The following is a 17458-nucleotide window of genomic DNA, read 5'->3' as shown; positions in this document are numbered from 1 at the left end:
AAGCGCCTCCATTATACCCGCACCATTAATTGCTTGTTTGAATTCGGATGTGGTAATAGCTGACTCTAACATTCTCGCTTGCATGTTGGATGGGTTGTGAGTTAAAGGAACACTTGTTCGGTACTTCGCTGCTCTAAAAGCGGGGGAGAAATTATCGTCTGAGGAGAACTGTGCCCAGTCTGAGGCGAATTGATTTGCAATATTCGATGGATCGAGTAGGGTTTGATTGTTGGATTTGATTGATAGTATTGAGTTATCCGTATTTCTGTTGTAGATAGTTTTCAATTGGCTCCAAACTTTTGCAATGGGCGTGTCCCTGTTAATTGTGCTGGAAAATTGTTGGAAACATTGGGCTTTAGCGGATTTCGCTGCTTTCCGAAATCTAGCGTTGGGTATTTTATATCGAATTAGACTATCGTTTGTGGGGGATCGTTTGTATGCTTTCCAGTTTGATACCTTTTCCAATCGAAGTGTGGAGAGCTCGGAACTCCACCAATAAACGGATCTTTTTTGACCGGGGTGGGTTTGTGGAATATGTTTATTAGCTGCACCACGAATAGACTTGGTGAGTACCGCAGCGTCTCTGTTTGTCTGATTGGTGAGTCTTCTTTTATCAAGCTCTTGGTCGGTCGTCTTTGAGAACTCATTCCAGTTTGCATCGTGTAATTTAAATTTGGCGACAAACGGCCTCCTGCAATGATGATTGCAAAGGGTTAAGGTAGTTTTATTTGGAAAATGGTCACTGTGGTAGAGATCATCCAACGTATAACACGAAGTTATTGGAAGGAGTGCGGGAGAGCAGCATGCAATATCGACGTGGGTCAGCGATCCATGTGTGGAGAAGTGAGTTGGTTGCCGGTCGTTGAGTATACACAGGTTGTGTCACGATATTGCAGATTCGAAGATAAGTCCTCTGGCGTTGTTAGACCGGGAGCCCCATAGGGTGTTCCAACTGTTAATATCTCCAGCTAGAATGATAGGGTTGCTTGTGTTTTGGAAAAGGTTATCAATGTCGTGTGGGTTGAAGGTTTGGTCGGGCGGTATGTAAATAGATATGACGGTGAATTTAATATTAAGTTGGATTTCGATGCAAATGTTTTGGATGTAGGATGAGTTAAATATTTGCGTATGAGGGATGTTACTCTTTATTAAAACGCCAACGCCTTGCTTGGCGTAAGTATTTGTGATGTGGTTGGTGAAGTAGGCTGTGTAGTTTTTGGGAGGTATAGGGGTAAAGCTGTTGGACAGTGGGTTTCTTGAATCGATATAAGCTGTGGTTGGTGTTCGTTTCTGAGAAGTTCAAGGTCAATACTGTTGTTAACGAAACCATTCATGTTCCATTGCAAAATATTGAACTTATCGAGCATCTGTATTAATTAAGCTTATTTATTCGTAACTTGGTGTTTACGAAGATAAGCTAGTAGCTGTATCGATTTGCATAGAGCTGGTTTCAGTTGCCGGGATGAAATAATGATAATTTGAAATGAGTTGTTGAGTAATATTGGATAAAGGTGATAAGCTGGGATTTGTTGGATTTGCATTTTCTGTGTGTATACCTTTGTAGTTGGAGTTGGATTCTGAGTTAATGGTGTGTTGATGTTTGCAGCTGCTGGCAGTGGTTTTTGCGATTTTTTCTTGGTTGGTTTTTGGAGATGATGCTGGACGTTTCAGATAATCACTGGTTGGGGTTGTTCATTTGCAATTTGTTGTTTTTAGATCATTTTTGCGAGCGATGCTGTTATTGGATGTTGTTTCTGATTCTTTTACTGAGTTGGCGTATGTGCGTTTGGATGTGTCTGTGGGTAGATTGTTTAGGTTATATTTTTTAAATGCTTCACCAAGTTGAACACTTGTGTATGGTTTTGATTTGCAGAACGTCTTTCATTTGCTTGAATCTAGGGCAGTTTTTGTCGGATGAGGGATGTGTGTCGCCACAGTTGGCGCACTGGTCCCGAGTACATGTTGTTGGTTTATGTGGGGGTAAATTGCACCCTTCGCAGGTTGCAGCGTTTGAACAGCGGTTTTTTGTATGCCCGAGCCGCTGACAGTTGCGACAGCGCATAGGGTTTGGAAAATAAGGTTTGACCTTAACTTTGTACCATGCCACATCGAGGGTTTTGGGAAGATGATAGAGGTCGAAGGAGAGTACCATTTTTCCTGTGGGTGTTGCTTTACCGTCCTGCATGTTAGTGAGCTTGTAGATATTTGTTACTCCTTGGCTTTTGAGTTCTTCTAAAATCTCTTCCTCCTTTACGTTAATAAGGCAGGGTGCATACACCGTGCCCTTTACGGTATTGAGATTGTCGTGCAGTTTAGCAGAAACCTGACAGAGATTAGCCAGCGAATAAGTTTTTAAGAATTTTTCAGCAACTTTTCCATTCCGAGCTAGGATGAGGAGAGATCCGTCCCTTAGTTGCTTGATACTGTCGACTTGGGTTGATATGGCGTCAATGCATTTTTTTATTACGAATGGGCTCAGTTTTGCGAGGCTATTGTCTGAAGAGGAAATAGTGAGGTATTTGGGATGGTTCAGAGGAGCTTGTTTTTGATTCAGGTTGGGAAAGGAAGTGACACATTCTAGGGAATCCACGTGATCACTTAAAATCGAAAATCTGTTCGCGCCTCTATCCGGAGGGCCCGGCGGCATTTTGTTGTTTATACTACGTCGCTTGTGATTGGTTGAAATAATCGAACGATGGTACGAAAAATGAAATCAAAGAGTAAAGTAGAATAGAATGACTTCTTTAGCACAGTAACTAGCACACAATTTAGACACACGTCCATACACGGCGAGAGATAGTCGATGACTGTATATATATATATACAATTATATTGTTTATATTTTTTAGTTATACATGTTTTAGAGGATACCTCCCTTAACATCCTGACTAAGTTTCAATTGTTAATTCCACCTGGTTTTCTTAAAACACAAGGTGCGGCTGACTACTAAAGCCCACCCGTTGCATGAACCAAAAAGACAAGATCACGCGCGCAGGAGAGTAGCCCGTTAGAATCACATTTAGGAAAAAGGTTTATCGATTTTGACATTAGCCGTAAGTGCATAAAATACCTTTAATTTGATGTATGCTATGTTGCAAACATTCGTTTTGGTAGGCGGCTTTTGGCCGCGCTTAAGGATTATAACCATTACTACTCAGAATTCTCCTTTTTGTGTTGTCAGGTAAAAGGGCAGAACTTTTTCTTTTTTATCTACCGGACACTGTCCTCACAGATAAGCAGGAAAAAAATAACACGTTATAAAAAATAGTCATAATATTTATACATACAGGATAACAACAACATATGTGTAAATTATTTGAAAGTATGTGTAAATTATCTGACGTTTTCAAAAACTCATAATACGATTCCTTCAAATTTTTTCATCTTAAATCACCAGCTTACCAAAGTTAATGATTTCGTGAATTTGGGTGTGCTTTTGACTCGGCTTTTTCTTTTGTGAACCATGTGAACCTATTTACTTCCAAAGGCGTTTAGCAATTTAGCGTTTTTACGTAGATATGGGAAAGATTTTAAAGATCCGTATACCAGAAAATCTCTTTTTTATGCTCTTGTTCGTTCGAAATTAGAGTATGCTTCAGTAATTTGGAACCCAATTTACAGTTCTCACGCTTGCGGAATTGAACGTGTTCAACGAAAATTTATTCGCTTTGCTCTTCAGCCGCTTAATTTCTCGGAACCTCTTCCTTCATATGGTGCTAGGTGCAAACTAATTAATTTGAAATCTCTGGAAGGGAGGAGAATTGTCCAGTCGCTTATGTTTGTCTATGACTTAATTAATGGATATATAGACTGCCCTAACTTGCTTGAACTGATAAGCTTTAACGTTCCCCACAGAGTATTGCGATTTTAATTGCCATTTTACTTGCAACCAGTCAAAGTGAATTATTTGTATATGGTTCCGGTTTTTAGAGCTCATTCGGAATTCAACTGCATCTCAGGAAGGTTGAATATTGAGTTCTCGACTTCTAGGTCCTTATTCAAATCTATAGTTGAATCTATTTACTCCTAAACTTATACACTAAGTATGTACAACTTTTTACTTAATAGGGTTATATTTAATTAGTAATTTTGATTAAATTTGCTCCTATATGAGTAAGCGTACTATGTAACATGTTTCTGCTGTTGTTGTATGTTATTATATAAATCTAAGGTATTTTTTGTAATCTAGTCCGTACGATTTTTTATAAGTCATAGACTAAATAAAGATTGAATTGAATTGAATTGAATTGAAAAAAAATAATCATTGCTATTAATTTTAAAACGCTCTCTACATGAGTAAATGTCGACATAATTACAAATAGAGTTACATAGACAAATGGATCTGTGAATGGGCATGGGCTCATTGTTAGCAAATTTCGTTTTTCGCGTTGGTACGTAAAAAATGTATTTTTCTCTTAGAAGCCTCCGGCGCATAAAAAGGCATAAGCGAAAGTAGTTCTGGGGAATCGATTTGTTTATCGCATATGAGTAGTCCACTTGCAAAGTGGGCTATGTAAATTTTTTTAGATTTTTAGTTTTTGGTGGTTGACGTACACGTATTTAAAGTAGTTTCATGTCCACTAACAATACAGAGCAAAATCCTTATTTATTCTGAAAAAAATAGCATCATGTGGATTATATCTTGGCATCGATGGCTCTGATGTAATTGTATATAACGTTGATGTTCTGGATTGAAGGAGTTTTGAGTAGATCGATTGGGTTGTGGTTGTTAAGGATGGAATTTCTAGACCTGCGGTGCTCCGGGCATTCGAGGAGAAGGTGGTTGACTGTTAGGTGTGCGTTGCAATGTAGACAGTTTCCGCTGTGTTGGGTACTTAGTAGGTGCGAATGAGTTGCGTTTGTATGCCCAAGGCGAAGGCGGGAAAATACAAAGATTTTTTCTTTTTCTATGGTAGTGGGGTAAATAGCAGGTGCATTGTTTGTGTTAATAGTTGAGTAATGGTGATGTTGATTGAGTGCTCTTTTGGCTTGTTGTTGTTTTCGGTGCTGTTGAAGACAGACACGCGCTAGATCAGTTTTCTCTATAATGGGGCTAATGATGGTTGGAGCCTTGCACGCAGACTTCGCTGCATTATCTGCTTCCTCATTACCAGTTATACCTACGTGTCCTGGTATCCAGAAGAGTTTTGTGTGTTGGGACTGGTGTAAAATATCAGGGATCGCGTTTATTGTGTCCCAGTTACTATTGGAGATATTTTTTATGGCTTCTAAGACCGAGAGACTGTCGCTGAAGATTACAGCCGTCTTATTCTTTTTTTGGGCTATTTGAAGCGCCTCCATTATACCCGCACCATTAATTGCTTGTTTGAATTCGGATGTGGTAATAGCTGACTCTAACATTCTCGCTTGCATGTTGGATGGGTTGTGAGTTAAAGGAACACTTGTTCGGTACTTCGCTGCTCTAAAAGCGGGGGAGAAATTATCGTCTGAGGAGAACTGTGCCCAGTCTGAGGCGAATTGATTTGCAATATTCGATGGTTCGAGTAGGGTTTGATTGTTGGATTTGATTGATAGTATTGAGTTATCCGTATTTCTGTTGTAGATAGTTTTCAATTGGCTCCAAACTTTTGCAATGGGCGTGTCCCTGTTAATTGTGCTGGAAAATTGTTGGAAACATTGGGCTTTAGCGGATTTCGCTGCTTTCCGAAATCTAGCGTTGGGTATTTTATATCGAATTAGACTATCGTTTGTGGGGGATCGTTTGTATGCTTTCCAGTTTGATACCTTTTCCAATCGAAGTGTGGAGAGCTCGGAACTCCACCAATAAACGGATCTTTTTTGACCGGGGTGGGTTTGTGGAATATGTTTATTAGCTGCAACACGAATAGACTTGGTGAGTACCGCAGCGTCTCTGTTTGTCTGATTGGTGAGTCTTCTTTTATCAAGCTCTTGGTCGGTCGTCTTTGAGAACTCATTCCAGTTTGCATCGTGTAATTTAAATTTGGCGACAAACGGCCTCCTGCAATGATGATTGCAAAGGGTTAAGGTAGTTTTATTTGGAAAATGGTCACTGTGGTAGAGATCATCCAACGTATAACACGAAGTTATTGGAAGGAGTGCGGGAGAGCAGCATGCAATATCGACGTGGGTCAGCGATCCATGTGTGGAGAAGTGAGTTGGTTGCCGGTCGTTGAGTATACACAGGTTGTGTCGCGATATTGCAGATTCGAAGATAAGTCCTCTGGCGTTGTTAGACCGGGAGCCCCATAGGGTGTTCCAACTGTTAATATCTCCAGCTAGAATGATAGGGTTGCTTGTGTTTTGGAAGAGGTTATCAATGTCGTGTGGGTTGAAGGTTTGGTCGGGCGGTATGTAAATGGATATGACGGTGAATTTGATATTAAGTTGGATTTCGATGCAAATGTTTTGGATGGAGGATGAGTTAAATATTTGCGTATGAGGGATGTTACTCTTTATTAAAACGCCAACGCCTTGCTTGGCGTAAGTATTNAATTGTTAATTCCACCTGGTTTTCTTAAAACACAAGGTGCGGCTGACTACTAAAGCCCACCCGTTGCATGAACCAAAAAGACAAGATCACGCGCGCAGGAGAGTAGCCCGTTAGAATCACATTTAGGAAAAAGGTTTATCGATTTTGACATTAGCCGTAAGTGCATAAAATACCTTTAATTTGATGTATGCTATGTTGCAAACATTCGTTTTGGTAGGCGGCTTTTGGCCGCGCTTAAGGATTATAACCATTACTACTCAGAATTCTCCTTTTTGTGTTGTCAGGTAAAAGGGCAGAACTTTTTCTTTTTTATCTACCGGACACTGTCCTCACAGATAAGCAGGAAAAAAATAACACGTTATACAAAAATAGTCATAATATTTATACATACAGGATAACAACAACATATGTGTAAATTATTTGAAAGTATGTGTAAATTATCTGACGTTTTCAAAAACTCATAATACGATTCCTTCAAATTTTTTCATCTTAAATCACCAGCTTACCAAAGTTAATGATTTCGTGGATTTGGGTGTTGCTTTTGACTCGGCTTTTTCTTTTGTGAACCATGTGAACNGTATGTGTAAATTATCTGACGTTTTCAAAAACTCATAATACGATTCCTTCAAATTTTTTCATCTTAAATCACCAGCTTACCAAAGTTAATGATTTCGTGGATTTGGGTGTTGCTTTTGACTCGGCTTTTTCTTTTGTGAACCATGTGTGCCTATTTACTTCCAAAGGCGTTTAGCAATTTAGCGTTTTTACGTAGATATGGGAAAGATTTTAAAGATCCGTATACCAGAAAATCTCTTTTTTATGCTCTTGTTCGTTCGAAATTAGAGTATGCTTCAGTAATTTGGAACCCAATTTACAGTTCTCACGCTTGCGGAATTGAACGTGTTCAACGAAAATTTATTCGCTTTGCTCTTCAGCCGCTTAATTTCTCGGAACCTCTTCCTTCATATGGTGCTAGGTGCAAACTAATTAATTTGAAATCTCTGGAAGGGAGGAGAATTGTCCAGTCGCTTATGTTTGTCTATGACTTAATTAATGGATATATAGACTGCCCTAACTTGCTTGAACTGATAAGCTTTAACGTTCCCCACAGAGTATTGCGATTTTAATTGCCATTTTACTTGCAACCAGTCAAAGTGAATTATTTGTATATGGTTCCGGTTTTTAGAGCTCATTCGGAATTCAACTGCATCTCAGGAAGGTTGAATATTGAGTTCTCGACTTCTAGGTCCTTATTCAAATCTATAGTTGAATCTATTTACTCCTAAACTTATACACTAAGTATGTACAACTTTTTACTTAATAGGGTTATATTTAATTAGTAATTTTGATTAAATTTGCTCCTATATGAGTAAGCGTACTATGTAACATGTTTCTGCTGTTGTTGTATGTTATTATATAAATCTAAGGTATTTTTTGTAATCTAGTCCGTACGATTTTTTATAAGTCATAGACTAAATAAAGATTGAATTGAATTGAATTGAATTGAAAAAAAATAATCATTGCTATTAATTTTAAAACGCTCTCTACATGAGTAAATGTCGACATAATTACAAATAGAGTTACATAGACAAATGGATCTGTGAATGGGCATGGGCTCATTGTTAGCAAATTTCGTTTTTCGCGTTGGTACGTAAAAAATGTATTTTTCTCTTAGAAGCCTCCGGCGCATAAAAAGGCATAAGCGAAAGTAGTTCTGGGGAATCGATTTGTTTATCGCATATGAGTAGTCCACTTGCAAAGTGGGCTATGTAAATTTTTTTAGATTTTTAGTTTTTGGTGGTTGACGTACACGTATTTAAAGTAGTTTCATGTCCACTAACAATACAGAGCAAAATCCTTATTTATTCTGAAAAAAATAGCATCAAATGTTAGCTACTCTAGCAAAAGTCGCTATAATATTTATTGTACGTATTTATACAAGTTCAAAAGTCTCCATCTTCTGATGAACTTAGAAAACTGCAAGAAAACGTGGTAGTTTCGGTGCCTAGTGGAAGACGTCTTAAAAAAGAAGCCGACCAACCTTCATGGAAGAGTGAACGCGAAAAGCTAAAAAGGCTGGCTATATAAAATTTCATCTTCTTCTTCTTCTTCTTTGGCGCTGTAACCGCCTAAGCGCTTTTGGCCGAGTTCAGCAAAGCACGCCAGTCGTCTCTCCTCTGCCAACTGACGCCAATTGGAGACGCCAAGTGAAGCCAAGTCCTTCTCCACCTGATCTTTCCATCGCAGTGGGGGCTTCCCTCTTCCTCTGCTACCACCAGCGGGTTCCGAGTTGAATACTTTCAGAGCTGGAGCGTCGGTGTCCATTCGAACGACATGACCAAGCCAGCGGAGCCGCTGTATTTTAATTCGCTGCACTATGTCCATATCGTTGTAAAGCTCATACAGCTCATCGTTCCATCGTCTGCGGTACTCGCCGTCGCCAACGCGTAAAGGCCCGTAAATCTTCCGCAAAATCTTTCTCTCAAACACCCCAAGAGCCGCCTCATCGGATGTTGTCATTGTCCATGCTTCTGCGCCATATACCAGCACGGGCATGATGAGTGACTTATAGAGCGTGGTTTTCGTACGTCGAGAGAGGACTTTACTCCTGAATTGCCTACTCAGTCCAAAGTAGCACTTGTTGGCAAGAGTGATTCTACGTTGGATTTCAATGCTGACATTATTATCGGTGTTAATGCTGGTTCCCAAGTAAACGAAATTCTCTACTTTCTCGAAATTGTAACTGTCAACAGTGACGTGGGTGCCAAGGCGCGAATGTGCTGACTGTTTGTTTGATGACAGGAGATACTTCGTCTTGTCCTCGTTTACCACCAGACCCATGCGCTTTGCTTCCCTATCCAACTTGGAAAAGGCAGAACAGACTTCGCGGTTTTTGTTACCGATGATGTCGATGTCATCGGCATAAGCCAGCAATTGCACGCTCTTGTAGTAAATTGTTCCTGAGCGGTTCAGTTCTGCAGCTCTTATTATCTTCTCCAACATCAGATTAAAGAAGTCACATGAAAGGGAGTCGCCCTGTCTGAAACCCCGTTTTGTGGCGAACGGCTCGGAGAGGTCTTTTCCAATTCTGACGGAGCTGGTGGTATTGCTCAACGTCATTTTACACAGCCGTATGAGTTTTGAGGGGATGCCAAATTCAGACATAGCGGCGTATAGGCAACTCCTTTTAGTGCTGTCAAAAGCGGCTTTAAAGTCGACAAATAGGTGGTGAGTGTCGATCCTTTTCTCGCGGGTCTTTTCCAAGATTTGGCGTATTGTGAATACCTGGTCTATGGTGGATTTGCCAGGTCTAAAGCCACACTGATAAGGCCCAATCAGTTCATTGACGGTGGGCTTCAGTCTTTCACACAATACGCTCGATAAGACCTTGTAACCTATGCTTAGAAGGCTGATCCCGCGGTAGTTGGCGCGAATGGCGGGGTCACCTTTCTTGTGGATTGGGCAGAGCACACTTAAATTCCAGTCGTCGGGCATGCGTTCATCTGACCATATTCTGCACAAGAGTTGATGCATGCACCTTATCAACTCCTCGCCGCCGTACTTGAATAGCTCAGCTGGCAGGCTGTCAGCTCCAGCGGCTTTGTTGTTTTTCAGCCGCGTTATTGCTATACGTACCTCGTCATAGTCAGGCGGTGGAACGTCGACTCCGTCATCATCGACTGCGGGCTCGGGTTCTTCTTCTCCACAACTTTCCGTGCTGCTACCATTTAGTAGGGCGGAAAAGTGTTCCCTCCATAATTTAAGTACGCTCTGGACATCAGTTACTAGGTCGCCATTATTGTTCTTACAGGAGTGCGCCCCGGTCTTTAAACCTTCCGTAAGTCGCCTAACTCTCTGGTAAAATTTTCGGGCATTCCTCCTGTCGGCCAGCATTTCAAGCTCTTCGCACTCACGTATTTCTGCCTCTCTCTTCTTGTTGCGGCAAATACGTCTCGCTTCCCTCTTCAGATCCCTATAGCGGTCCCACATAGCGCGCGTTGCGCCCGATCGCAGCGTGGCCCTGTAGGCGGCATCTTTTTTCTCTGCAGCTTCCTGACACTCCTCATCGTACCAGTTGTTCTTTCGGGCTCGCTGAAATCCGACTACTTCTTCGGCGGCGGTACTTAATGAGCGGGAAATGTGGTTCCACTGCTCGCATATGTCGGTTTGTTGAAGAGTGCTCTCTGAGAGCAGGTGTGAGAGTCGAGTAGCGAAAGCGCTGGCTGTCTGTTGTGATTGCAGCTTTTCGACGTTAAGCTTTCCTTGCATATTTGGGCGCACATTTTTTGCTGCACAGAGGCGGGTGCGTATCTTGGCTGCAACAAGATAGTGGTCCGAGTCGATGTTTAGGCCTCGGAGTGTGCGTACGTCTAAAACACTGGAAGCGTGCCTTCCGTCTATCACAACATGATCGATTTGGTTTCTCGTTTTTCGATCCGGAGACAGCCAGGTAGCTTGATGGATCTTTTTATGCTTGAACCTAGTACTGCATACTACCATGTTTCGGGCCCCGGCGAAGTCGATCAGCCTCAATCCGTTGTCGGACGTTTCGTCGTGGAGGCTGAATTTTCCGACGGTGGTTCCAAAAATCCCTTCTTTGCCCACCCTGGCATTGAAGTCGCCAAGCACGATTTTGATATCATGACGGGGGCAGCGCTCGTACGTGCGCTCCAAGCGCTCATAGAAGAGATCCTTGGATGCCTCATCCTTCTCTTCCGTCGGGGCATGGGCGCAGATGAGCGAGATGTTGAAGAATCTCGCTTTGATGCGGATTGTGGCTAGACGCTCGTCCACCGGGGTGAACGACAGTACTCGGCGACGGAGTCTCTCTCCCACCACAAATCCAACACCGAATTTGCGCTCCTTTACATGGCAGCTGTAGTAGACGTCGCAAGGCCCCAGACATTGTTTGCCTTGCCCCGTCCAACGCATTTCTTGGATGGCGGTGATGTCAGCTTTTGTCCTTACGAGGACATCAACCAGCCGGGCAGAGGCACCTTCCCCATTAAGGGTCCGGACATTCCAGGTGCATGCCCTCAAATCGTAGTCCTTTAAACGTTTGCCGTGGTCGTCATCATAAGGGGGGGTCTCATCCGAGGCTTTGCCTTGCTTCTTCACTGGAAGTGGTTTTTACGTGGCGGGTCCCAAGCCCAGCGCACAACCCATTGCTGGGACGGGGGTGGTTTCGCAACCAAATACACGTTTATATAGCGAGCCGCTTGCTCCAAGCAGACACCCGCTTGCAGCCGCACCTACAGGTGAACAGAGCTGCAGACTTCAGCGAGCCCTTAAACCGAATAAGTCGGAGTGGCCCCACCGAAGCTCCCTCTCTTTCTGCCGTGACCCAAGGCTTCACTCGGATTGGTTACCGCATCTCGCACATGGGTTGCTCACGTTGCCCAGAGTGCGCGAACGAGGACGCAAGAGTCGCATACCCAGCGCAACGACTATACCCCATTGCACTCCATATATAAAATTTACTGTTTCAAAACTAGCTATATTTAATTTCTATATCTAAAATTTTTTTTAATGTTATTGGGCTCTTATTTATCCAAATTTTCAGATAATAAAAAAAATATACAATTTGGAAGCTACTTGTTTTTGTAGACGTTTTTTTTTTAAATTTATGGGTTACTACTATAACATCACATAACGCTGTTTGCAAGTGGACTACTCATATATTCTTGATAAAAATAATACTACAAACTTTTCTCCTGTTGTAAATTCAGTATTCTTCATCTCAGTTCGTAAGATGGCATAGATTCATAAGAAAACATGCGTCGAAGGACAAATTTAGTAAAACGCCTCTGAACCCTTTCTATGCGGTCAGAGTGACAAAATCTGAGTCCCAAATAATGCACGCGTATTCCAAGGTAGATCTCACCAAGCATGTGTAAAGACTTTTAAGTGTGAGTGGATCTAAAAAGTCCTTTGAGTTACGTTTGAGAAAACCCAATTTAGAGTTTGCCGCACAGACTATATGTTCTCTGTGGAAATCGAAGCTTAGTTTCGAGTCTAAGTACACACCTAAGTCCTTGACAGTGGTTACACGATTAAAGGGATCGCCGTCGTTAAATGTGTAATTATACTTTTTACAGGCATTTTTACGAGAAAATGTAGTAATGTTGCATTTTGAGAAGTTTAAAGAAAGACCGTTGCACTTATACCAGTTTATCAGCGCTGATTTGTCTATCTGTAGTCTAACACAGTCGTCTAGGTCTTTTACTCGATAATATAGTTTTAAAAGCAAAATTTCAAAGTTTGGCTGATGTCATTTATAAATATTGAAAAAAGCAAGGGCCCTAAATGACTTCCCTGCGGAACCCCCGATGTGACAGTTATAGATTTACAGAGGTTGTTGCCGATTTTAACCACCAATTTTCTGTCTTTTAAGTAGGACTCAAGCTATTTTAAAGCGTTGGAGTGAACTCCAAGTTTCTCGAGTTTAATAAGAAGCAAAATATTGTTTAGACTGTCAAAAGTCTTCACAAAGTCCGTGTACAGAGTGCCCACTTGTTCCCCTTCCTCCATCGCATTGACCACGAAATTGAGGAATATGGCAAGATTTGTATTGGTGGATCTGCCTGGGTACAAACCGTGCTGTTGCGTAACAATATAACTCTTAAATGCCCCAAAGAGCTGGTTGTTTACAATTTTATCCAAAAGCTTTGGAATGGTAGACAGTTTTACAATGGGACGATAGTTTTCAACTAAATTTCGTTGGCCCGACTTATAAATTGGGGAGATAAATAAGGTTTTCCACTCGTCGAGAAAGTCACCGCTTTCAAGGGACTTACTGAAATTTTTGGTAAGGGGCAGATAGAGAGAGACTGCACAATTTCTTAGAAACAAGGGCGGCAAAAGGTCATATCCTGCTCCTTTTGAAACATCTAAGTCTAAAAGCGCTTCCAGAACTTGTTCGTCAGTGGTAGCAAACCGTCCAATATTTATACATTCCAGTAAAGTAGAGGTGTTTTTGTTGTTATTGTAGCGGCTGCAACAACCCCGCCCAGATCGGCTGATATATCAGTCGTTGTCGTCGAGTTCCACTAACGGCAGCCCCAAGAAGCGTGCAGCCTCTATGGGGTCAGTCCATAGGGACGACGCCGTTAGGGTTGTGGGGTTTTCCGGGCATGCGAAGAGATGTTTCGAGTCGTGTGGGGTCTCTCCGCATGCCGGACATTCGTTCGGCACATCCGCATTTAACCTAGACAGGTAGGAATTTAGCCTGCTGCAGTAGCCAGAGCGAAGTTGGGCTATTGTCGTTCTGGTATCCCGAGGCAGATGGAGATCCGTCATGTCGATGTCCGGTGTTTGTGTGCCTAGAACGGCTTTCACAGGTCTTGAGTCTACATAACTCGAGACTGCGTCCCTGTGAATGCCGTTCAGGGCCTGTCTATGGGCTGACGGCTTAATGAACCTCTGGACTTCGTCCGTCAGTTCATATAGATGCCTCCAGACGTGCCTCGGCGAGGGCTCCTCTGCAAGCAGCTGTCTATTTGGGTGGCCACATCTGTGGCTCCCAACAAGAAACTGCTTGCAGAGCATCGTGTTGTGCTCCCTAATTGGGAGCATTTTTGCCTCATCGTGGAGGTGGTGTTCTGGTGTCATCAGGAGGCATGTCAAAAAGTAGAGGTATCAAACGACGTGGTGACAGTATTAAATCTATCAAATACCGACCCAAAGAATCGAGCGAAAAGTTCACACGATTCTTGTGTTGTGGAAGCGATAGAGTTTCCAAATGCCATGGATTTCGGGATGCCATTAACTTTACGTTTTGAGTTCAAAAACAACCAAAATGAATTAGGGTTAACTTTAATATTAGTCTCTAGTGAATTAATATATTTGTCGTATACAAATTTTGATAAGCATTCAAATTCTTTTCTACGCTGGACAAACATTTTTTTATCATCGATGGAACCAGTTTCTCTAATTTTTTTTCTTAGTATATCTTTCGTGTAATGTAAACCAAATCAATCATTCGGTTGCTTAACGTTCACACACGGTATAAGTATATCTATTTGACAGGTAGTAAACACACATATGTATATACATTGTATTGTTTCTTATACTTATGTACTGGTTCGCAAAAGAAAAGTCACAATTGTAATCGAACCCTGCTCTCTCTCCATCTTAACTCTGTAATAATCGCACGTGTAATAAAGGCTAATAAAAAGCTGGTAATTTCACAATCTACCTGCGTTTCTTTTATAATCGATCGCAGGCGAGTGAATATCATCAGGTTCCAGATATTCTACTGATCTTTTTCTACAGGTTATTAGGCCCAGTGGAGTTGTGAAATTCCAAGAAATTTAATTCGCAACAAGGTTTATTCATAAAAAAAAATGGCGGACGCAGTTAAACATAAATTCGAAAAGTTGAACGATANGCGCAACAAAGTTTATTCATAAAAAAAAAAAAAAGGCGGACGCAGTTTAACATAAATTCGAAAAGTTGAACGATATCAATTATGCTAATTGGAAATTCAGAATGGATTTGCTGTTGCGAAAGCAAAATTTATGGAAAATGGAATGGTAACCATGAAGTAACTAATCAGAGTGCCATCGATAAATGGGATGAGCTTGATGATGGAGCAAAGGGTACAATTGGCCTGGCTTTTGAAGACGATCAACTTATCCACATTTGCTCGATGTCAACGGCAAAGAAATCCTGGGACGCGTTAAAACAGTACCATGGGAAGAATACATTGGCAAACAAGGTGTATTTAGTTCGGTCGATTTGCGCGTTGAAGTTGGAAGAAGGCGGTGATGCAAAATCACATATTAACAAAATGCAGGATTTGTTTACGACACTGAACGATCTAGGTGAGCAACAACTATCGACATTATGGAGCAAAATATTTTTACTTAGCAGCTTACCGCAAAGCTATGATACATTAGTCTCTGGTCTTGGTGCACGTGATGAAAGTGAGGTTACATTCGATGTAGCGATACAAGCAGTGATTGCGGAATTTGAGCGGCATGTCAAAGCAATAGGTGCCTCAAATGATTCAGTTTTAAAGACCGTTGCAAAAGTAAGCGTTTGTTTCTTCTGCAAAACACCTAACCATCAAAAGAAAAACTGCACCAAATACAAGGAATGGTTGGCTAAGAAAAACAACAAAGGTGTAAAAGCAGCAGATAAAAAGGACAGCAGGACAGATAAAGTTAATACGGTGACGGAAATAACTTTTTATTTAAAATTAGTAACACACTTGAAGAGGGTTACACCATGGATTCGGGCGCTACTAAGCATGCAGTAAAAGATAACAGTTTTTTCACTACAATCGATGAATCGTATAAGGGAACACTTCAATTGGCAAATGGTGAATTGGCGCAGGTTGTTGGAATCGGTACTGGATATTTGACATTTTTGGACGAAAAGGGATGCATTCATAAAGAAATAGCAACCAATGTTTTGTATGCACCTAAATTAGTCGGGAATGTGATTTCGGTGCGGCAATTAACCAAAAATGGATACAAAGTGGAATTCGATGATCGAATTTGCCAAATTAAGTATAATGAACAACAGATCGGTGTTGCTGATATAGTCAAAGGGCTGTATGTATTGCGTCAAACGGAGAAGGTATGTGCGTTGCAAGCACACAACGATAAATGCATACATGAACTACATCGTAAAATGGGACATCGTGATCCAGCGGCGATCCGAAAAATGGCGTTGGATGGTTCGGTTAAGGGACTGGAAATTGTTGAATGTGGAGTCAAACAGGTGTGCGAAGTTTGCGTGAAGGGCAAAATGACTCGTTTACCATTTCCGCAGAAATCGAAAAATGAGTAATCAGCGGTACTAGACTTAGTACATTCGGTCGTATGCGGACCAATGCGCACAGCGACTCCCAGCGGAAAACGTTATTTAGTTACATTCATTGGTGACTACTCCAGTTTTACTGTCGTTGTATTGTTGGCACATAAATCGGAAGTTGAAAACGCTATGAAACAGTTTATTGCATTATGTGAAAACAAATTTGGGCGAGCTCCAAAGATAATGCGGTCGGATCTTTGTGGTGAATACACATCTAAGAATTACATTACATTTTTAAAGTCAAAAGGGATTCAAATCCAGCTAACAGCTGCATATTGTCCACAGCAAAATGGAAAGGCTGAACGTAAGAATCGCACGTTAATTGAAATGACGCGTTGCATGCTCATCGATGCGGAATTAAGCTACAGCTTTTGGGGCGAGGCCGTCGCAACAGCTAATTTCATCCAGAACCGTGTGACCACCAGACCTATGAACGTGACGCCATTCGAACGGTGGAACGGATTTAAACCAGGTATAGACAGTTTTCACATATTTGGTTCTAAATGTTTTGTTCATATACCATCAGCAAAAAGAGGAAAGTTAGATAACGTAGCGGCAGAAATCATTTTCTTAGGATATGACGAAAACTCAAAAGCTTATCGTTGCTACAATGCTACAACAAATAAGGTAGTGATTAGTCGAGATGTCAAATTCACTACAGATATCTCGATTAATTTGGGTGGAACACGTGATATAAATCATTCTAAAGAAAATAAAGTTGACTCGTCGGTTCCGGAGCAGAACATTGATCATGTACATGATAGCTTTCAGGTTGAGCATAAAGCTGCAGCGTACCCTGTTGAGAAACATGTTATCGATAGCGCTCTGGAGGAGACTAAAGTTGCAGTACGTCCTATTGAAGAAGTTAATCAGCACAACGTGCTTCCGGAAGAGCAAATAAAGGCGTTCGAGCAAAGCGCTTGATCGAAGAGATAAACATGATGAGGCAATTCAAAGCGACGAAAAGGTAGAATGGCTTACAGCGATGCAAGAAGAAATTGAAGCGCACAAACACAACGGTACGTGGGAAGTTGTAGATTTGCCACCAGGTAGAACAGCAATTGGCAGCAAATGGGTGTACAAGATAAAGAGAGGTGCAGATGGACGAGTGGATCGATATAAAGCCAGATTAGTGGCATAGGGTTTTTCGCAAAAGTACGGTGA

General features: G+C 41.5%; 2 protein-coding genes across 3 annotated transcripts in view; both read right to left on the bottom strand.

Moving 5' to 3' along the window:
- Positions 1-1692, bottom strand: part of LOC108373526 (uncharacterized) — a 9310-nt gene extending 7618 nt beyond the window's left edge. The window contains exons 1-3 of the mRNA XM_017629426.1: positions 1557-1692; positions 457-691; positions 7-382 (exon numbers count right to left, since the gene is read on the bottom strand). Of these exons, the coding sequence (XP_017484915.1) occupies positions 7-382; positions 457-659 (579 nt within the window). The 5' untranslated portion in view covers positions 660-691; positions 1557-1692. The remainder of the gene's footprint in view (positions 1-6; positions 383-456; positions 692-1556) is intronic.
- Positions 1-6462, bottom strand: part of LOC108373528 (uncharacterized) — an 8383-nt gene extending 1921 nt beyond the window's left edge. Inside the window, exons 1-2 of one of the 2 annotated variants that reach the window (XM_017629428.1) lie at positions 5746-6462; positions 4631-5671 (exon numbers count right to left, since the gene is read on the bottom strand). In XM_017629428.1, the coding sequence (XP_017484917.1) occupies positions 4636-5671; positions 5746-5948 (1239 nt within the window). In that variant the 5' untranslated portion in view covers positions 5949-6462 and the 3' untranslated portion in view covers positions 4631-4635. Of the gene's footprint in view, positions 1-4629; positions 5672-5745 lie in introns of both variants that reach the window. The other variant, XM_017629427.1, reaches the window with a different exon arrangement.
- Positions 6463-17458: the final 10996 nt, after the last annotated feature.

This window comes from Rhagoletis zephyria, unplaced genomic scaffold (assembly GCF_001687245.7).
Source record: "Rhagoletis zephyria isolate East Lansing unplaced genomic scaffold, Rhagoletis_zephyria_1.1 Rzeph_scaffold_06778, whole genome shotgun sequence".
In the NCBI taxonomy this organism is placed as follows: Eukaryota; Metazoa; Arthropoda; class Insecta; order Diptera; family Tephritidae; genus Rhagoletis; species Rhagoletis zephyria.
The sequence above is the reverse complement of the archived record's forward strand: the minus strand, read 5'-3'. Positions and strand labels throughout refer to the sequence as shown.